At 43.4% G+C, this 23,149-nt stretch overlaps 1 protein-coding gene across 2 annotated transcripts in view; it reads right to left on the bottom strand.

The window, feature by feature from the left end:
• FGR (FGR proto-oncogene, Src family tyrosine kinase) overlaps positions 1-23,149 on the bottom strand; it is a 211,452-nt gene that overhangs the window by 10,382 nt on the left and 177,921 nt on the right. For both annotated transcript variants that reach the window (XM_077481011.1, XM_077481012.1), the window contains exons 9-10: positions 18,851-19,030; positions 9,075-9,151 (exon numbers count right to left, since the gene is read on the bottom strand). In XM_077481011.1, coding sequence (XP_077337137.1) covers positions 9,075-9,151; positions 18,851-19,030 — 257 coding nt within the window. The remainder of the gene's footprint in view (positions 1-9,074; positions 9,152-18,850; positions 19,031-23,149) is intronic.

The raw sequence follows: 23,149 nt of genomic DNA, 5'->3' as shown, positions 1-23,149 counted from the left end.
GAGAGACCAAGTTAAGCTGGCCATACACCTATAGATTATCTGCAGATTTTCTATGGTTGGATGGAAAAAGTGCAACAGATTTCTCCATGTTCGCTAAACTGTGTGGATGGAAGAATCTTCCACTTTTTCCATCTAACCATAGAAAATCTGCAGATAATCTATAGGTGTATGGTCAGCTTTAAGAAGGAAAGGATGACCAGGTTTTGGTTAAAGTTGACGTTACCCTAAATATTCTTTTTTTTTTTTTTATGGGTGTGTGTTCACATATATATTTTAATAAATCATAATTTCTATCATATTTACTTTTTTCCATCTGAAGTACCTGGTTGATCCTGACAGTCAGCTTTCTTCCTTATTCTAAACTGACTAAACCACAGAAGCTAATCTGCTGGTAAGTTATCATCCTCTGGCTGGCTATTACAGGCCACTGTGCAGACATACAGCATCCCTATAAAGGCAGTCCCCGAGTTACGAACCTCCGACTTGCGGACGACTCCTACTTACGAACGGGAAACGGTGTGACAGAACATCGGGTAAACAATGTCTTTGCCGTTCTGCACATGCGCTTTCCGACTTACGAACAAACCGGCAGTTCCTAACCCGTTCGTAACTCAGGGACTGTCTGTATTGGGTAGTTTGTTCAGCCACCACATCCCCCCCCCCCCCAATCACATCCTGCCTCTGGCACACACCCCCTCTCAATCACAGATTGCATCTTGAACACGCCCCCTATTCTAACACAGCCTGCAACCTGCCTCAGGCTAAACAGACTATGGAATACAGGCACACTGTGTGTGTGCACAGTGTCTTTTAACCCCACCCCCCACTATCCAGAAGAAGAGTTGCATGGTCACATGACAGAACCTTTTAACCTTATTAACCACTTGACCTCCGGAAGATTTACACCGCTTCCTGACCAGACCATTTTTTTGCAAATCGGCACTGTGTTACTTTAACCAACAATTGCGCGGGTCGTGCAACACTGTACCCAAATAAAATGTATGTCCCTTTTTCCAACAAATAGAGCTGGCTTTTGCTGGTATTTAATCACCTTTCAGTTTATTTTTTGCGCTATAAACAAAGAACGGCTGACAATTTTGATATAAAACATCCAATAACATTTTTAAAAAAAATCTAAATTTCTTCATCAGTTTAGGCCAATATGTATTCTGCTACATGTTTTTGGTAAGAAAAATCCCAATAAGCGTATATTGGTTTATGCAAAAGTTACAGTGTCACAAACTAGGGGATATTTTTATTTATTTATCATTTTTTACTAGTAATGGCAGCAATCAGCGACTTATAGCAGGACTGCAGTATTGCAGCGGACAAATCAGACACCAAACTGACACTTTTTTGGGGACCAGGGACAATATTACAGTGATCAGTACTAAAAATATGCACTGACACTGTACTAATGACACGGGCGCGGAAGGGGTCAACATCAGGGTAATCAAAGGGTTAACCGTGGGCCTAGCTGGTGTTTTAGCTGGTGTTTTAGTGAAGTGGGGGAGGTGCTTTTACTAGTGGAAGACATGGATCTGTGTTTCTGCTTTTTACAGAAACACAGGATCCATGCCTTCTGTACTTACAGAACAGAAATCTGCTGTGTTTACATGGGCAGACTGCCAATCTGTCAGTGTACCGAATGATCAGTGGGGGCCGGCGAACATCAGGTCCACAGGAGAGTGGACTGATCAGAAGCTAATCAGCTTCTGCTGTGTAAAATCACAGTGGGAGCGAAGTGCAGGATCACTTATATATACGTGATCCTGCACAGCGTGGCCTCCCTGTAGCAGTAATTCTGATATGGGGCCGTCGGCAAGTGGTTAAAAGGCAAAGAAAGATCATTTCTGAAATAAAACAAACAAAGTTGGGGCCGGTTTGTTGCGGCCTCTGGATTCCTGCGGCAAGAATCTGCGGATTAGCTGCGGTGTCCGTGCCTGGACTCAGCTGTATCCAGGCTCCAGGCTGTATCCAGGCTTGGACATCTGGATTATGAAAGCCCAACTTAAACCCCTCACCACTATTTTTTTAAAGAAGTTATACATTACTTCTTTCCTGCAGTCTTCAGGCCAGACTGTAAAGTCAGGTAAACACAAGTCAGGTAAAGTCAGGTAAATTACAAAATTTGGCTGGTTCATCAGGATCTGGCCGACCTTCAGTCCATAGGTGCTCATCTTTGTTTAAAAGAAGCCGGTCTAATGACCAGCTTCTGTCAAATGGTCCTGCTGGAAAACCAGCATCCGATCACCGCATTCTGCCAATGGCTTCATCGCTGATCTGTGTATTCTGTTGGAGGGAGAGGGGTATTCAGAATACAATAACGTGGTGGGGGGAGAACCCTGCATCCACATTGTTTGTGTGAATCTGGGAATCTGTCCGTTTTATTTTTTTTGGTTCAACCAGTGGGTTGAGGGAAAGAAACCTGTGGGTGTATACCCAGCTTTAGTCCTTCTTTTCTGCTCCAGTAGGGCAGGCCTTACTCCTGGACAACGCAGTGCTCATATAACAAGGATTACAATAGGCCCAAACCAGTTTGTTGATGGCTTCGTCTTACAGGAAGTGGGTTAAATGGTTTTGGATATCATTCAGCCCTAGAAGGGCACTACCACTGGTTGGTGAGCTGGCTCCGTACAGCGCCAGAAAGGAAGGGAGTATTGCAGCCAAAGCTGCTTTTTATTTATTTTTTTACTTTGCTGGATTAACGACTTAAAAAAAAAAGAAAGTAGAAAAGGGCAGTTGTGCTTTAAGTAGACAAGGTACAGTGAAAGAGTGGAGTCTGGGATTACTAAACACCAAAAGGACCTCTATTTTGTCTGCAAGCACTAACTCATGTACATTTACAATCTCGCTGTTAGTATTATCATCAGTATTATATTCGGCATAATTAGAACATTAAAGTTTGCACATGGATTGCTTTAATCAGTTGTGAAAAAGTTTCGATAAATATATTGATTCATTTATTGTGCTAGTGCTTCATTGCACAGGCCTTTCTGAAAGCTGCTTATGTTTGTAACTGGCTTTGTGAGACTGAATCTGCCTGAATACTTTGGCGGAGACCCAGGGCTGGACTGAGGCTGATACAGGAGAGGCACAAGAGACCTGTGGATTACAGATGTTAACCAATGCATTGCAATAGCAACTCTACAAGGATGATTTACTAAAGGCAAATAGACTGTGCACTTTGCAAAGTGCAGTTGATCCAGAGCTTAGTAAATGAACAGAAACTCTGACGACTTCCATCATCCAATCATGTGCAAGCAAAAATGCTGTTTTTTTTTTTTTTAATTGTCCCTGCAAGTGATTGGGTATTCTGTGCAAAGTGAAGCTTTACCTCAATTACTAAGCTTTGGAGCAATTGCACTTTGCAAAGTGCACAGTCTATTTGCATTTAGTAAATCAACCCCTATGTCTAAAGTATATCTAATGCCATGTACACACGGTCGGACTTTTTACGGCAGAAAAAGTCCAACGGAATGTTTTCATCGGATATTCTGATCGTGTATATGCCTCGTCGGACTTTTGTTTTCGAAAATTCTGATGGACCTAGAAGTAGAACATGTTTTAAATCTTTCTGATGGAATCAATTCCTATCGGGAAAACGGTTTGTCTGCATGCTGTTCCGACGGACCAAAAACGCATGAGCAGCTATTGGCTACTGGCTATTTCTAGTCCCGTCATATGTGCTGTATGTCACCACGTTCTAGACGTTTGGTGTGATCATGCGTAGGCAAGACAGTTTCAGCGGAACTCCGTCAGAAAAACTGTCAGAGTTTGTTCTGACGGAAAAAAAGGTCGTGTGTACGCGGCATAAAGCCAAAACGTTTTAATTTTCCATTTTGGATAGAATTGAAGATGTATACAACCACTGACAGTTTATTTTTTAGTGTCTTAAACAGTGTCTCAACAGGAAGTGAGAGGATATCTTTCCAATGTGAAGTAAATTATACTCTTAGTTGTCATAGGAACAAGTGTCCCCATTTGAAGATTTCCACTCTATTCCTAATTGGGTAGCAAAATTTCGGATTTATCCTCACTTTCATTTCCTTTGACACTGGTGATCAGGACAATTACAGCAGCATTTCTAAAAAAAAAATTGGGTCCCCCCCAAGTGCCACAAACACAGGATGCAGTTTGCCCTGCATCAGCATTATGTGTTGCCATGGTGCTTGCTGCCCGCTAGAACAATAATAACCAATGAAGCTTTAGAGCCAGGACGCATGGCCTCCTGCCTTCACCATAGCCACACATGAAGTTGATCAAGGTCAGACGGGATGCAGGGCAGCCCGCAGCATTCAGGAGAGGATGGAAGTTTACTTCCATTCAGATCTGATCCATCTTCCATACTCTGCCATGCTGCTGGAGTAAGGCAGGGCGCTAATGGGAAGTAGGGACTCTGATATTATGGGGCTTTCATATCTAGGGTGGCATTGATGTATAGGGGAACTCTGATGGGAAGGGGGGGTTCAAATAAGGTGAGATAATTCTACGATTGGGGGACTATGTAATGTTGTTGGATTCTGATGTTATGGGGGGCTCAGTTGTGATGAGTGGACTCTGATGAGAAGAAGTGGCTTCTGATGTGAAGAGAAGACACTGTGAATGTGGGGACCCTGATGTGATGAGGACTCTAATGTGATAAGGGGACTTTGATTTGATGGGGGACTCTGATGTAACGGAGCATCTCTGATAGGAAGGATAACTTCTGATGTGCAGTTCATTTCATCAAGGTGGTTGTGTGTGACATCCCAGGCTCGACTTTCCCATCGAATGTAAGGTTTTTAACATTTTTGACTGGGGTGCCAGCAGATTTTACATACTTAAAAGTACTGCTATGGCTATGCTACTACTATTATAACTACTACTATGCTACTTAAATAGGGTGCTATGACTGAAAAAAGTCAATCAGCCTAACAGGGACAAAGACAGCAAAAAAGAAAAGCAGTTCTATCCCCTCAACACTCTATCAATAAAAATAAATAAATAAATGTTTTGCCTTAAAGTGATTGTATAGTCATTTTTAGAACTTTTACCTACAAGTAAGCCTATAATAAGGCTTACCTGTAGGTAAAAAAAATATCTCCTAAACCTGTACAGTTTAGCAGATATTCCCCTCGCAATGCGCCGCTGACTGCAGCGGCGCATGCGCACAGGGGATTCTCGTCTGAAAGTCCGGCAGATTCCGGACCCTGCCGGAAAGAAATCTCCCGTGCGCATGTGCGGGAATGATGATATTGCGGCTCCGGCAACTCACAGCGCCGGAGCCGCGATACCCGGAAGACACGCCGAGGGAACATGTTAGCTCCCTCGGCGTGGATCAGCCAGATGTCGGGGGACTCGTTCTAAGGTAAGTATTTCATAATGAGCTAGTATGCGGTGCATACTAGATCAATATGCCTTTTCCTTTGCAGGTCAAAAAAAAACTTCAGCGGGTTTACTTAAAAGCGGGTTTACTACCGCTTTCAGAAAAGCTATACCAAAAATATGGCCATTGTCCTCACCGCATCAAAAATGCTAGTTGCCTGACTGTCATGCCTATCTGATGGCTTCTGGATTCTGTGCCATTTAGCTTGTATTGGTATGCAGGCAAGGAATTTACACTGACCTCAGTTTTGGGTCTGTATCTAGAAGTTATTGAAAGCAGAGACAGCATAGTAACTAGAGCTTTGTTTTTCTTTTTCTTTTTTTTTCTTTTTGGCTAGAGCAACTTTTTACCTTTTGTTAGTTTTGATCATTGGGTCTTTGTTGCTTGTTAGCCCTTGCCCATTTACATTCATATTATTTAAGGTGATTTTTAATTTTTTTTATTTTAGACCTTGAACAGTTTACAGACTTAGTGTATTTTGTTATGCATTTCTCATTGCTGACATCAATCCTGGACCTGCCCCATTCCACATCTTTACGTTGGTGAGTGAGGCAACCTGTCAAAGTTATTGACCAGTAACAATCAGGAGCAATTGGCAGGCCAGAAACTTGAAAGGTATCTGAAATCAGCCCGCTTTTTAGGAAAACCGTTCCCTAAGTGGGTTTACAGTGAACCAAGGTTCACTTTGAGGACATTGATGGAAATATGAACAGCTTGCAAGATAAACATATGCAGGGAATACTCCAGTTGAGCCAGCACTCTGCTGTCACAGTTCATGTACACCGACCTCCCTTTCCTCGCTGGAGGCTTTCAAATGTTGTTGCTGGCTGTAGCTCAGGAAATTTATACAGTACATATATATATATATATATATATATATATATGCATGTACTACATTGCATCAAAGAAAAAATGGAATTGAAAACTAGAATTAAAAACTGAAGGTAGGCAATGAGTAGTAACACCAAAGGTTAAAAGTGTACGTGAGAGTGAAATAAAAAAACATACACGGTACATCTCTTCAATACATGCACATTTCTTTGAAGGGATATCCAGCCTGGGTGAAAATAAAATGACAAATACTTTAGCTGCTGACTTTTAATCTAAGGACACGGGCCCTTATATTAATATATTCGCCACAATGTCGGCACCCGAAGGCGCCGGCATGCTTACTAAGAGAAACGGGAAAGGTGCCAAATGTGACAGCGGAGAGCGGCGGGGAGGTTGCGAACAAGCAGAACTTCCACTTATGGGTGGAATTCCGCTTTAAAAACACAGCAAATACCGGTTGATCTGTCAAAAATCAAGCATGTTGCTTTGGGGTGACAACACGGTTCATTTTCTGCACTGAAATCCCAAGCTGTGTTGTCACCCTGCTGAATTGAGTTCCATGCTGCCCACACACTGAGCTCTTAGCACCTGTCACTAAAGCCGGGTTCACACTGGTAGACAAGACTATTGTAGGACTGTCATCCTACTCTGCAACATCGGTCCTACTTCCATTCCACTTGAATAAACAGGATAATGCCGCGTACACATGACCGGACTTTTCGAGGGACTAAGTCCGATGGTCTTTCCGACGGACTTTCCGAATGAATGGACTTGGCCACACACAATCACACCAAAGTCAGACGGATTCGAACGTGATGACGTACGACTGGACTAGAATAAAGAAGTTCATAGTCAGTAGCCAATAGCTGCCCTAGCGTCAGTTTTTGTCCCTTGGACTAGCATACACACGAATGGATTTCTCGGTCCGGCTGAGTTCCGGTGGAAAAATTTAAACATGTTCTATTTCTAAAGTCCGCTGGATTTTTGGCAAGCAAAGGTCCGATGGAGCCCACACAAGATCGAATTTGCTGTCAAAAAGTCCGGTCGTGTGTACGCGGCTTTAGAGTTTGCTCCGACTTTGAGATAGTCTGACTTGTCCTTTGACCAATCAAAACAGTCCCAGTGTGACATAAATTCCTTTTACTGCTGCTGTAATCACCATGTAGGATGTCACAAGTCGGATGGTTAGGACAAGGATCCGACTTTGATCCGACTTCATTGATATTCAATGGGCAGAAGTAGGACTAAAGTCGTACCAAAGTAGCACTGGAACCTTTTTCAAAGTCGGACAGACTTGTGTCGGACCAGTTAAGACGGCTCTCATAGGGAATCATTGATTTATACACGTCATGCGACATGTGCTCCCAAATTCGGAGTGTATGTGGTACCAGTGTGAACCTATCCTAAAAAAGACTTTTACAAGCCTGGTCAGGACCGTCTTTAATATTAATTGTACCCCAGGCAAAAAATTTCTGGGACCACTTGACTGGTTGTTAGAGGATACAGCACACATTGCAGCTCACTGATTAGTTGCTAGAGGTTATAGCACATGATTTCTGCTTGTTGATTGGTTGCTAGAGATTACTGTACAGCAATGCTGCTCACTGATTGTTTGGTAGAGGATACTGCACATTATTCCTGCTTACTGATTGGTTGCTAGAGGTTACAGCACATTGTCTCCTCACTGCCTGCACACAATGGACTGAGGAGGTGAGGGGACCCATTAATAGAAAACTCCTAGGGATCCTAGAACTCCTGGTATCAGTGGCAGTGCTGGTAGGAAGGGAGGGTATGATCAATGGCAATGCTGATTTTTTTACCGACTACCATAATAAAGAGTAGTTTCAACACTAGCCACCAATGTAATAGGTATTCACACTGACCACTAATTTAATAGGGGTTTACACTGACCACTAATGTAATAGAAGCATTCACAGTAACCACCAAAGTAAGGAGGGATTTACACGGACCACCAATGTAAGCGGGACATTCACACTGGCCACTAGTGAATGAAAGGATTCTAAAGCAAGCACCAACATAATGAGAAGATTGACACTGACCACTAATGTAACTGAGACATTTAGCTTGCGTTCACATTTATGTGTGTCGGGAACACATGCAAATCACTTTCCCGACACTACAGAAACGTGTTGCTCTTTAGCAGATAAACAGCAGTTCCATTAATTGTTAATGACACCCTCACGCATCTGCATGTCCCTTTATCTCCCCAGTGGGCAGCATTCAGTATAGGTGATGGTGGATATGACATCAGGGGGCATGATATACATGTGAATACCGCCTCTATTTACATATGAATGCTGCCGGTCCAGCGCCATTTACATATGAATTCCGCTGCTATTTACATATCAATGCCAGTATTTACATGTAAACGCAGGGTCTGCAGGTGAGTCATCTTTACACAACAATAGGGCAGAGCTGGGCAGCAAAAAGTTACAGAACTTCACCCTGAGATATCAGGACACAGCACAGGACTAAAACCTTATGGGACAAGGGAAATTAAACTGGGATAATTGGCAAGTATGAGACAGCTGCTTTGGGCCCCACAACAATGACAGGGCCCAGGGCAGCTGACCTTTTTGCCCTGCCTTAAAGGTGCGCCCTGAGTCTGGTAATGATGTCGCAGGGAGTAATAAAAGCAGTTTCTTGCTGCAGGAACAATGTAAAAAAAAAATTATCATACAGGGGCATGGTTTGGAGACGGAGAAATAGGTTTGAAGTTAAATTTGGGCAATGCCTGAACATACAGTACACTTTAACATCATGTAACAGATAGAGCATGAGAGTATTGACTACAGGAAAAAGTAGTAATGAGCAGAAAATACATTTACCATAGATGGTACTAAATCCCACTAACCTGTGCTGACATGTCCACAAACTCTGGTAACTTCAAATATCGTCCATCCCCATCTTTGACAAATTCTAACAGGCTACCTGTAGAAAGGAAAAAAAATGAGAAAGTATGTAATTTATACCACTGTTATACTGACCCGAAGCTGTTGGTGTTTTTTTTTTAACCGTTTCTTTTTTCCACAACAGAGAAAAGGATTGAACCAGTTTGTAGGGAAAATTTCCAGCAAGCTGGAAAATCTCTCAGTCATAACAAGCCCCTCCAATTAATAACAGCTTACTAGAAATTGAAAAATTGACAGATAATCACAAGTAATGTCCAAGAATACAAAATGGCCACGTAAGTTTGATAGTACAATATCTGTACAGTCTCTACAGACTGTATAGTCTTTAGATTTCCGAACAACTATGTAAACAGGAATAAAGGTGCATCTTATGTGAATGTATACTATATGTAAAGTGCTGCGTAAATTATCTAAAATAAGTAGATAAATCTCCGTCAGATTAGCTGTGCTGGGAAGTATTGCAGTGATCCTGTGATCACTGAATCACTTCCATTTTGCCTTTCAGTGGTAAACAAAGCAGTTGCATGACCTCTGTGTGCTACTGGCACTAGAGAAAGCCCAACATAGGATTAATATACGGTGGAACCTCGGATTGCGAGTAACAAGGTTAACAAGCGTTTCGCAATATAAGCTATTATTTTTTAAAATCCTGACTTGGTTTGCAAAATGAGCAGGATTCAAGCCTCTGCAGGGTGCAGTACCGCATTTGGTGTGCGGGCGCAGGTGTCACTCGGAGCAGTTCGGAGCCGCTCGGAAAAAATGCAATAGAAGTCAATGAATGAATGGATTATCTTAGTTTCCATTGACTTCTATGGGGAAACTCGCTTCGATATGCGAGTGCTTTGGATTACAAGCATTCTCCTGGAATGGATAATGCTCGTAATCCAAGGTTCTCTGCCACAAGTTGCCTTTTTGGGAGAGCCTTTATATACTTTTGACACAATGTCTTAAGATTTTGGTGGCCATTTTGGGACACAGATTTGCTATACGTAGGCCAATTTGCATGACCAAGGCACCCAGAGTGAGAAGCATGGATAGGGACACTAACCCAACTGGTAGGGACAGGCAAGCTCTATAGATAGGGACAGGAACCTTTATTGTAAGATCAGGCAAGCTGTGGAACAAATTCATCCTGACAGTTGGGCCTTGGTGTAAGTCCAGGAGATTCTGAGAGGCCTAGGTGCTGCTTACCCTGTGGGAAGTTTTGTGAAAGTTAAAGGCCAGAAGAACCATGTAGTGTATGTAGACGTTTGCCTGGTAAGGAAACCATTAGCCTTCAGAGCTTAAAATGACACTAAATTATATCTTTATTCTCCAAAAATCAATGCACTTCCACTTAATGGCTGTGCCATTTTTTTTATGAAGTTCTATTTCAAATGCTCCTTTATGCATTGACATACCTCTTTAGGCTCTATTCACACTAATGGTTTTTTATGCATTTTGCAGAAATGTAGGGAAATTTTTAACATGGGTTCCTATGAAACATGTTCACATCAATGTATTTTTGTGCCTCTATGTTTTTGGAAAGGGCGGGGGACTTTTTTCCTACAAAATGCAGTGTTTTGCATGTAATAGACTTCAATGGACCCGCATATAATACGCAAGTACCGCGTTTTTACCACGATTTTGCAGCGATTTGCGTTTTTTTAAATTATCTTTTTACATTGTATATAGCTGCTTGCTAAGGAGGGGGCCGGGTTCTTAACAATTGATGAGTCATCATTTGTCAGTGTGCTTCCCTGCTGAATGTAAAAGAAAGAATTGCCAGCTAAAAAAAATCATGAAAAAAAAAAAACTGCGTGGGGTTCCCCCCCAGGTCCATACCTGGCCCTTGGGTCTAAAAGGGATTCGGAGGGGAAAATCCATACCAGATTCTTATCTGAGCATGCAGCCTGGCAGGCCAGGAAAGGGAGGGGACAAGCGAGTGCCCCTCCCTCCTGAACCATACCAGGCTGCAAGCCCTCAACATGGGGGGAACGGCACTTTGGGGTAAGAAGGTCTCTATGTCCCCTACCTCAAAGCACCTTGCCCCCATGTTGATGGGCACAAGGGCCTCTTGCCAGGTGGTTGTCGGGGTTTGCGGACGGGGTCTTATCGGAATCTGGAAGCCCCCTTTAACAAGGGGGTCCCTATCTGGCCCCCCCTATGTGAATGACTATGGGGTACATTGTACCCCTACCCATTCACCAAAAAAGTAGTGTAGTATTAGAAAATACAGTAGACAGTTTTTGAATAGTCTTTTATTAAAAATATCTTCTTCTTCCCCGCTTCTTCCTCCGGTCTTCCTCCATCTTCTCCCGCATCTTCCTCCTCCAGTCTTCTGCTTCTCCAGCTGCTTCTTCTTCTGCTCTTCTTCTTTCTTCTGTATTATTTGTTCTGTATTCTCTGTCCGGTGTTCTTCCTCTGCCACCGCCAACCCTCCTCTGATGCTGAGTCTCACTGATATGTCCGCACCGATGTAATGCATTCAGGCATGTACTGGCCATTGGGACTACCGGGAGTTTCCCGGTGGGCCGATGGCTCAGTGGGCCACTCTGATGTAAGGGGGCTACTGATTGGACACTCTGATGTAAGGGGGCTGGTGATGGGACACTGATGTAAGTAGGTGCTGATGGGGCACTCTGATGTAAGTGGGTGCTGATGGGATACTCTGATGTAAGGGGGTGCTGATGGGACACTCTGATGTAAGGGGGTGCTGATGGGACACTCTGATGTAAGGGGGCTGGTAATGGGACACTCTGATGTAAGGGGGCTGGTAATGGGACACTCTGATGTAAGTAGGTGCTGATGGGGCACTCTGATGTAAGTGGGTGCTGATGGGACACTCTGATGTAAGGGGGTGCTGATGGGACACTCTGATGTAAGGGGGTGCTGATGGGACACTCTGATGTAAGGGGGCTGGTAATGGGACACTCTGATGTAAGGGGGCTGGTAATGGGACACTCTGATGTAAGGGGGTGCTGATGGGACACTCTGATGTAAGGGGGCTGGTGATGGGACACTCTGATGTAAGGGGGCTGGTGATGGGACACTCTGATGTAAGGGGGCTGGTGATCATGGGACACTCTGATGTAAGGGGGCTGGTGATGGGACACTCTGATGTAAGGGGGTGCTGATGGGACACTCTGATGTAAGGGGGTGCTGATGGGACACTCTGATGTTAAGGGGTGCTGATGGGACACTCTGATGTAAGGGGGCTGGTAATGGGACACTCTGATGTAAGGGAGTGCTGATGGGACACTCAAAATGTAAGTGGGCCAGTCTGGATGAAGTCCAGGGCCAAATTTCTGTCCCAGTCCAGCCCTGAATGCATTTCTTAGATAACAATGGGAGTGTGGCTATTTGATTGTGTCATTCGGAGGCCCCGCCCCTTTGTGAGGTCACCGTCCAGGGCATAATGAGTATGTGATGTCACAAGGGGACGAAGCCTCATGATGATTTAATCCGATTGTCACACACCCTATCGTTACCCAAAAAATGCTTGACATCGCACGGACAGATCAGTGTGATGCAGCATCGGAGGAGGGTCATCTGTGGGAGCCGTGCCAAAGGAAGAACACTGGACAAAGAAAACAGAAGAGTGGAAGAAGAAGCAGAAGACTGGAGGAGGAAGATGCGGGAGAAGATGGAGGAAGAAGCGGGGAAGAAGATATTTTTAATAAAAGACTTGTCAAAAACTGTCCACTTTTTTGGGGTGAATGGGTAGGGGTACAATGTACCCCATACTCATTCACATAGGGGGGAAGGTCGGGATCTGGGGGCCCCCTTGTTAAAGGGGGCTTCCAGATTCCGATAAGCCCCCCACCCCTAAAGACCCCGACAACCACCGGGCAAAGGTTGTCGGGAAGAGGCCCTTGTGCCCATCAACATGGGGGCAAGGTGCTTTGGGGTGGGGGCGCAGAGCCCCCCTGCCCCAAAGCACCCACCCCCCCATAGAGCATGTGGCCTGGTATGGTTCGGGGGGGGGGGGGGGGTGGGTGCTCGCTCATCCCCTCAATTTCCTGGCCTCCTGGCATGCCATTTTTTTTTTGGCTTGGGAGGGTCCCCTCTGAATCCATACTAGACCCAAAGACCTGGTATGGACCGGGGGGGGGGGGGGGGACCATTCACTATTTTTTTTTTAACCGGCAGCTCTTTTTTTAGATTCAATGGGGAAGCCCGCTGACAGCTGATGACTCATTGGTTGTTAAGGACGCAGCGGCCGGCTTAGCAACCAGCTATATTCAGTGTAAAAAAAACCCTGCAAATCGCTTTAAAAACGCATGTCCAAAAACGTGGCAAGCACCGCAAAAAGCACTGCAGAAACTAACAAAAGCAACATGAATAGATGTGAATCGCGCCTTAGATCCAGTCTGTCAAGACAGTATGGTCACCTGCTGACTTGGCACCATTTACGGACAGCTTAATGCTTCAATAGGGCACAGAAATTGACTCCAATGTAATTTGACTACAGAGGATACTTTTCTAGTCTTTTGAAGTGTAAGAAGACAATGGGATTGATTTACTAAACACGGAGAGTGCAAAATCTGGTGCAGCTGTGCTTGGTAGCCAGTCAGCTTCTAACTTCAGCTTGTTCAATTAAGCTTTGACAAAAAACCTGGAAGCTGATTGGTTTCTCTGCAGAGCTGCACCGAATTTTACACTCCTGTTTTAGTAAATAAATGCCAATGACTTTCCCAAGCCCTGTATCTGTGACTAACTAACACTGACTGGGGGGACATGGATGAAACAGGGCTAGGACTAGCTAGCTAGGACTGAACTAACTAGCACTAAACAGAAGGGAATGACAAGAGAGGGAAGGTTGCAGCTGGTTTACGGTGAACAGCACAGTTGTATCCACTGAAATTGATGCAGACTTGGATTTGCTAATTACACAGTCTAAAAACTAATGCATATCAGTATTGTTGTGCAGGATCTTGGCAATATTAGATTCCTGGACGCACACTAAAAGCTCAGTGTTGTTGCCATCAGTAAAGGTTTGTGAGATATTGTTTCACAGATACTGCAGCAAGATGGTCCTTTGATGTAGACTTCATCGCTCACAGGAAATCTTGGCTGAGTGGGTATCTCTTTTGAGCTCTCGTAGTACAAGTTTTTAAAGAAGATGGGAGTGTTTTGGATTCTCTCACAATAGCTTTTAAGTGCGCACACTGAGTGAACTCTATTTCTTAAGGTGTTACTAAACCCAGGACCCTGCATTCACAATATCTGGTCTCCCACAGTACACAGAACACGGAAATGCAATTATTTTAGTAAATATAAACTGCTAAATACCTTTTCTCAGCAGCAGTTAGAGCAGTCTTGTGACTTCTATCAGTGTCCAGCCAAGCACTGGTTAAAGCTTGTAGGAGGAGTTTTCCGACTGACCTATGAGGCTGCAAGACCCCTGAGTCTTTGTCTGGACAGGGCTAATTGGCCCTGGGCTGATCACATGCATTCTCCCAAGAAAAAAAAAACCTCTCTAGCGATACACACTAAACTGGGCATGTGCAGGCTAACTCCATAGACTCTGTGCTATCAGGAAATCATTAGGAGACAGTGGAAGGAGTGGAGGATCAGAGAAGACAGGCTCAAACAGCCTTTTTACACAATGCAAAGGATTAACCCCTTAGGTTCCATAGTGAGTATAACAACACGCATGCTTTACTGCATATATGGACTGATTTTACTGTTGTGGGTTTAGTAACACTTTAAGCCTGGTACACGTCTCCAAAATCGGCTGCTTTAGCAGGATGTATGCAACATTGTGTTTTGTCTAAAGCCCCATACACACTGTCAGATTTTCTGCTGATTTTTTTCCTTCAGATTTACCAAAACCATATAATATGAGGTCAAACCTTAGGAGTTTCAATTTGTATGCAATCAGGCAGACCCTTGTACTACATGGTTTTGGTAAATCTGAAGACAAAAATCAGCAGAAAATCTGATAGTGTGTATGGGGCTTAATGGTCACGCCGAAAAATCAGCATGCGATCAGTGCTTGCAGCTGATGGCTGCAAGTGATGATTTGTGTGTTCAGAATACATTAAAAAAGGGGGTCTGCATGTTTTTTTTTTTTTTTGCTCCACTGGCTGATACTTAAAGTGGTTGTATAGTAATTTTTGGGACTTTTACCTACAGGAAAGCCTATAATAAGGCTTACCTGTAGGTAAAAAAAAAATCTCCTAAACCTGTACGGTTTAGGAGATATTCCCCTCGCAATGCACAGCTGACTGCAGCGGTGCATGCGCACAGGGGATTCTCGGCTGAAAGTCCGGCAGACTCTGGACCCCGCCAGGAAGAAATCTCCCGCGTGCATGCGCGGGAGTGACGATATCGCGACTCCGGCCACTCACAGCGCCGGAGCCGCGATACCTGGAAGAAACGCAGAGGGAACATGTCAGCTCCCTCGGCGTGGATCAGGCCAGATGTCGGGGCCTCGTTCAAAGGTAAGTATTTCACAATGAGCTAGTATGCGGTGCATACTAGCTCATTATGCCTTTTCCTTTGCAGGTGAGTAAAAAAAATAAAAAATCCGCGGGTTTACAACCGCTTTAAGCACGGAGTGCTGAGGAGCTTGCTCTTTTGAGCATGAAGGTCATTTTAAAGCTCACTTGTGCGTTGTTCTTGTACCTTGTGGACTCTTTGCCTTATTTTTCTCCAGTAGAAGTATGATTTTGGTGTTCTCTTCCCATGGTTGTGTGTAGACTTGCCTTCAAACTTAAAATCATACTTGCAGTGTAGGGATTTCCTCTCTGTCATTACGTATTTGTTTGCACTTGATAAGCGTAGGAAGCGTAGGAAGATGAATTCTTTCAGTCCCTTTTTACGTCTGAAAGAATGAATTCTCCAGCAGGGCCTATGATCTCTTCTGTGCTAACACATGTATGCAGGGTGTAGTACAGTACTTCTCCCCTTACACAGAACACGTCAAAGAACTCTGAAGTGGCAAATGAATGACTGGTTTGGTCATTGGACCAAACAGCATACATCCCGACAGCTTTTTCTGGTTGTCCCCAAGGAAACACTTTCACCAGACGCACAGTATTTTAGCACCGTTTTTCACTGAAAGTCCTCTGTAACTGTGACGTAGCTCACTATATTTAGATATGATTGTTGCACTCTCTATGCCATGATGTGGCACGGGTGTAAGAACTTCTGTGGATGTACAGACTTGTTCAAAGGGGCCTCTGTGTAAGGCGGATTTGTGCCTGTTGCTATTGCACCCTGAACAGTTAACTGTAGCCTTGCAGTCTCTGGTTAAGTGCTCTGTGGATGAACAACATCTGAAGCAAATGTCATGGTTCTTTAGAAAGTCCTTGTGTCCTTCAAAGGGCTTTTCCTTGAATGCACAGCACTTTCTGAAAGGATGTGGTTTGTTGTAGATAAGACAGTAGGAGTTAGGAGCTTTTTGCCTTTGTTCATTCTCAGTGCTGGTAACAGGTGCAAAGCCTTGTACATACAGCCCGGGTGTACAGCTGTCTGTTCTACAGAAGCCAGTCTCACAACCGGCTTTTGTTGAGCGGGCATGCCGGAAAACCAGCATCTGACCCACATCCAATCAGCGCTTGCAGCCAATGGCTAAGAGCGCTGATCAGTAAGTTCTGATAGGGAGGCAGCCCCCCTGTTAGAACACAAGGACACAGTGGGAGGCGATCTACACACTTGCATCACTCTTGTTAGTACGGCAATCTGTCATTTTTTTCCCCCTTTAACCTGCTGGGTTGAATGAAAAAAAGGCTGAATGTGTATACCCAGCTTAAAGTGTTGCTAAACCCACAACAGTAAAATCAGTCTGTATATGCAGTAAATCAAGCTTGTTATACTCACTGTGGAACCTAAGGGGTTAATCCACTGCATTGTTTAAATAGGCCGTTTGATCATGCCTTCTCTATTCCTCCCCTTCTTCCACTGTCCCCAAACCATCTCCTGATAGAACAGAGTCTTGGGGGCACTCTGCACTTGTTCAGATTGGTGTGTATTGCCAAATAGTTTTTTTTTTTCTTGGGAGAGTACATGTGATAAGCACAGGGCCAATCAGTACTGTCCGGACAGAGGGTCAGGGGTCCTGCAGCCTCATAGGACAATCAGGGTAGAATGAAAACTCCTTCTGCAAGATTTAACCAGTGTCAGGGCTGGCTTAGCCCTTCCTCCTCTGGGCTGGCCGCTCAGCTGTCCGCTAATTACCAGCTGTTCCGGATGATGCTCATCTGACCTGCCTATTTAAAGCCTTCCAGACCATTTCTCCTTTGCCTTCACGTTTGGTCACATCACTAGGAACCATCTCCTGCTGTTTGTTTCAAGACTGGCTTGCTGATATCCCTCCTGGCTTCTTATCCTGCTTGCAGTTGCTCTCCTTGGATCCCTGACTTCAGGCCTGGCTGATTACCCAATCTGGTTAATGAACTTTGGACTAGCTGACTACCCGATCTGGCTACTGGACTCTGGCTATGCTTGACTACGCTTTTTCTTCCTACATTTTTTTTTATTATTAATAAGCAAGTGTGTTTTGATTGTACTTCTGTCTCAGTCTGATTCATGGTTCCTGACAACCAGACACTGATAGAAGTCACACGACTGCTATATACTGCTGATGAGAAAAGATATTTAGCGGTGTATATTTACTAAAATAATTGCATTTCCATGTTCTGTGTAATGTGGGAGACGAGATATAGTGAATGCAGGGTTTAGTAACACTTTAGCTGCTGTTTTTCTAACATAGTGTTTCTAAAGTCTGTTTTGTGTTGATGTTTTCTCTTCTTGTATTTGGAGGTAAAGGCGGGCCTGAGGCAGTCACAGAGAGAAGCTTGGATCATTTTTAGCTCTGGCTAAGGCTTTGACGAACTTTGAAAAGAATGAAAGGAGGTGGAAAGGAGATTCAAAACTGCCCCTTGTACCTTGAACTCACTGTTGGCCGTTTTTCCTGAATATCGTATACTATTTTGCTAACTGGGTTAACACTGAATACAGTGTCTAGGTCAGTGTTTCTCAACTCCAGTCCTCAAGGCGCCCCATGTTTTCAGGATGTCCCTCAGATGAAACGGCTGAGGTAATTACTAAGGCAGTCAAACTGATCAAATCACCTGTGCAACATAATGGAAAGCCTGAAAACATGACTTGTTGGGGTACCTTGAGGACTGAAGTTGAGAAACACTGGTCTAGGTAGCCAAGACCTAGTAGATGTGAGTCTTTTGTGACAATCTCATGCTCAAAAAGAAAATCACTTAGTTCATGGAATATTTTGCTTATCCTAGTTCAGCCTCCTTAACTTCAGCTCTCCTACATGTTTGCTTTAAACCCCTTCCCTGTGAGATTAACCACTTCAATGAAATAGTCCAGGAGAATCAAGCCAGGAATCCCAACTGACAGCAGGGGTGAGTCATTGGTTGTTAGGACGCCGACGGGCGCAAGCTCCTTAACAACCAACATCCAGTCTCCTTACTATACTAAAAATGCTGTAGTATCAAAAACGCACCAGAAATGCATTGTGCACCTAGCCTAAAAGAGATATTGTTTTAAAATAAGTAACTGCTGAAATCACTTAATATAACCAGTTAACAATAAGTCCAGGATCACAACTACATTATTCTATTATTATTCAGCACAGAGCAGAACGGTATGGCTACACGTAGGAACTAATAGCTTAACAATGCCTAATGTTCTTGACTGGGAGAGGGGTGGGTAAAATAAAACACAAAATTATTAACTAATTGAGGGCCACCAGTGGCACAAAACTTACCTTGTTCCATAAACTCGGTTACAATGTATATGGGCTCTTCAGAAACCACTGCATATAGCTGAACTAGTTTATCATGGCGGAGTTTCTTCATGATCTGCGCCTCTTCTAAGAATGCTTCTGGGGACATTGTTCCTGGCTTGAGAGTCTTCACAGCTACCTTTGTTGACCCATTCCATGTCCCTTATAATTGTAAAGATATATGAAAGATATAACAATGCTAATACAGTCAGGTTTATCAACATACCACGATCACTATGTTAAGAAGCCAAGTTCAATCATATGAGGAGACTTTTGTTGGCCTAGACAAGCCTTTCTCAACCTTTTCAACACAGAGGAACCCTTCAAATAGTTTTCCGGTCTCGGGGAACCCCTGCTAAAAAATTTGAAATCTACAACTCATGATACATTAGTGTGATGGTCAGTGGGAAGAATAGTCCTTACACTTGTGGTCATTGGGAAGAATTACCTCCTTACAGGTAGCTAAAAAGATCAATGGAGTCAGTAGGAACTTATCTGAGAGGCAGAAATTGGCCAATGCTGAAGGAACCGCTAGCAACCTTTGGAAGAACCCTAGGGTTCCACGGAACCATGGTTGAGAATCACTGGTCTAGGGACTACAATCTCTGCAAACAGCCCCTAGCTGACCAACCTTAAAGGGTTTTTGTTTTGTTTAGCTAGCCACTATTATTCACTGGTAGAAGGCCAGCACCAGGAATATATGTGTGGTGTATACAAATGTACAGTTGGCTGATACAAGCATGCATGTGTCTCAAAAAAAACAATTTAGCTGTTTATATTTCTTTCAGCGTTCCCGTCTGTGATACGGACGTGACCCAGCTGTCTAATTTCACTGGAAATTAATGGATTCATTCATTCTGACTTGATATGACTCGCAGTTCTATGCTGACCTAATAACCATAATATTTTAAAAAACCAATCAAGCATTTTATTATATATAGTGCAGTCCAGAAAAACCTAATATGATTAGAATAATTGTTCTCTAGGTGACACATGTAAACGTATCCAGTAGCTCATCTGCAAAGTTAAGACCATATTAGAAACAAACTGTAATCTGTAAAGAAATGTAAGTTATTATCCCATTATATCTTTAAAAATGTATATATATCCTAACAGAAATTATACAGGACATCTACAGTATATTCAGTTGATCTTCTATAATGTATCCGTATCAGTAATGGGTCAGTTTTAAATTACTTTGTCAAGAGTCTGAAACATTTCCATTATACCTTTTATCAGTGGCGGCCCATAATTATTATTATTATAATACAGGATTTATATAGCGCTAACAGTTTACGCAGCGCTTTACAATATAAAAGGAGACAATACAGTTACAATACATTAAAATACAAGAGGATTAAGAGGGCCCTGCTCATAAGAGCTTACAATCTAATAGGGTGGGGCAGGTGGTACAAAAGGTTATAACTGTCAGGAATGAGCTGATGGAAGTGGTAGGAGATTAGTTGGAGACATGATAGGCTTCCCTGAAGAGATACGTTTTCAGGGATCGCCTGAAGGTAGCAAGAGTAGGGGATAGCCAGACCAGCGGGGGTAGTGAGTTCCAGAGGATGGGAGGGGCCATATGTAGGGTGCAGGGGTGCCGCCCCCCGCAATCTATGCAATCGGCCCCCTATTCTACATGCAGGGCCCGGACGCATGGATTCCAATGAGGTTTTTTTTTTTTTTTAAGAAGCACGTGATTAGAGTCAGAGGCTCTAATAGGCTTCCAAAAAGGGTGGGTTGGGGGCGCAGTGCTCTGCACAATACTACCACTAGCTACCACTGCCTTTTTTTATTCACACTACTTAAAGGAAAAGTACAGCCAAAGCTAATTTGGCTGTACTTCTCCTGTGCATCACAGGAGTGCAGTTTGTTCTGCACTCCTATGACAGTCCGCTGTCAGCTGACATTGCAGAACCGGTCCAGGCTAGGCAAAGATATGGTCGGGATCCACCTAGGAGCCTAGACTGGCACCTAGCTCAGCCTCTCAGCTACGCCACTGTCCTCCCTAGCCCAGCGCTTCTGTGAGCGCTGAAGGGGCAGGGCAGACAGAGGTGACTGACAGTCACCGCTCTCTGCTCAGAGCAGCAAGGAGAACTGAGCGATCAGTGGTATTTGATCACTCAGTTCTTAGCCTTAGAGCCAGCAGGAGACAGGTGGATAATCGGATCAATACTGTATCCACCTAGGTAAGTATAAAAATTCCAAACTTCTTTTTTAACTACTTGCCGACCACCCGCCACAGATATACTGCGGCAAGGTGGCTCGGCTACGCCAATCACCATACGGCGATTTGTGCACTAGCTTTTGTGGGCTCTGATTGACCAGCGGGGGAGCCAATCAGCGGAGTCCACCGGCCCTCTGTGATCGTTCCCCGCAGAGACAGAATGGGGGTCTGGCAAAATAAACAAACAGATCTCTTTTCTGTCAGAGGATGACACTGAGATCTGTCTTCCTGCTAAGCAGGAAGATGGATCTGTGTGTTTCCCTAGTCACACAGTCCTCCATAGAAAAACACAAACTGGGAACACATTTAACTGCTCGTTGCCCCTGATTTTAACCCCTTCCCTGCCAGTGTCATTAGTACAATGTCAGTGCATATTTTTAGCACTGATCAATGTAATAATGTCACTGCTTCCCAAAAAAAGTTTCAAAAATGTCAGTTAGGTGTCCAATCTGTCAACGGCAATGTCGCAGTCGCACTAAAAATCACTGATTGCCGCCATTACTAGTACCCATTGGTACAACATGGGTACAACATTGCATCACTGCACAATTGTCAAAGTAACACAGTGCTGTATTGCAACAAATGGCCTGGTCATGAAGGGGGCTGAAGTGGTTAAGAGTTTCTATACACGTATGTGTTCTGTGTGCAGATTGTGGCAAAGAATGGGTATTATTCACGGAAAATACTGTATGTGCAATTTACACAGTTCTATTTTTTTCAACAAATTCTTTTACGTAATTGACAAATACATAATATACTAATTATATGGATTCTTTGTTTACATATGAAGCAATAAATGTACAGTATATGCACAGAAGATTGGGAGATTTTCCTTTACTTCCTCTAAAAAAATCTCTGCAAATTTAGGGATAGCTGTCACCTAAACAGGTGTCCCTATCTGGAAGATTTAACCTGACCTCTTGTTCTGTTGATAGTTCTAAAATTTTGGATTTGTTATCTCTTACTTCCCCAGTAACAATGGTCAGCAGAACAAATTGAGCGGTTGCTTCTTCCCAGCAGAGACGACAAAAGAAATAAAAAAAATGTACATAGGGTTCTAATCCTTCTCTACACTGGTCCAAAACTAAAGCAATCACCAATCAACTTACTTCTATCTTTTTTAAAGCATAACTGTTCAGCATGCTGGAAATACTCTATGGCAATGGTTCTCAACCCTGTCCTCAGGTACCCCCCAACAGGCCATGTTTTGGAAATTTCTCTTAGGCTGGCCATACATTATACAATTTTCTTCTATAGATTTCCTTTTGATTTACCAAAACCATATAATATGGAGGTCAAATCTGAACACTTTCAGTTTGTGTGTAATCAGGCAGGCCCTTGTACTACACAGTTGAAGATAAATCTAAAAGAAATTGAATAAGAAAATTGTATGGTATATGACCAGCTTTAGATAAAATATCTGTCCAAAATACCAAGCCATTGACTCTGATTTAAAGCACCTGTGCAAGATAAAGGAAAACTTGCAAACATGGCGTATTGGGGGTACTTGAGGACTCCCCGCTCTATGGCACCTATTGCTAGCCTGGGTTTGCACTGTAAGGTTTGACAATTTCTAAACCATCAACTGTCTGATTGTTTAAAGTACCATTAAATGTTATGTTGATTACAAATATCTCATTGAACAAAATCAGCATTATAAAGTAGCAGGAAATCTTTTCCTCTGCAGAATAGCTGAGATTGTTTTAAATTCCTCCATTAGAACTAAAGGACATACACACCTCACAGGTTCTTCACAGGTTTCTAGTAACAGCTCCTCCATGCCTTTTAATTTGACAAGCTGTACACATTTATTCAGATATTATAAGGGAATAAGGTGCTTTCCAGTGGAACTACTGATTTAGTAGCTGCGAGCAAATAATCTTTTTCCACTGAAATTGAGCCTGATCAGTAAGGATGGAAGAGTGACTGGGTATTTCCAGATCTTCCATTTTGTTTAAAATGATAATGCATAGACACCAACAGTCCAGAATTCCCCAGGACATTCCCGGTATTTAGACCCTTGTCCCAGTCTTACTGTGTCCCCAGAATTTTTT

This window comes from Lithobates pipiens, unplaced genomic scaffold, assembly GCF_037356315.1.
Source record: "Lithobates pipiens isolate NorthernLeopardFrog02 unplaced genomic scaffold, aLitPip1_a1.2 Scaffold_16, whole genome shotgun sequence".
NCBI classification, from domain to species: domain Eukaryota; kingdom Metazoa; phylum Chordata; class Amphibia; order Anura; family Ranidae; genus Lithobates; species Lithobates pipiens.
This window is presented reverse-complemented; position numbering and strand designations above follow the sequence as displayed.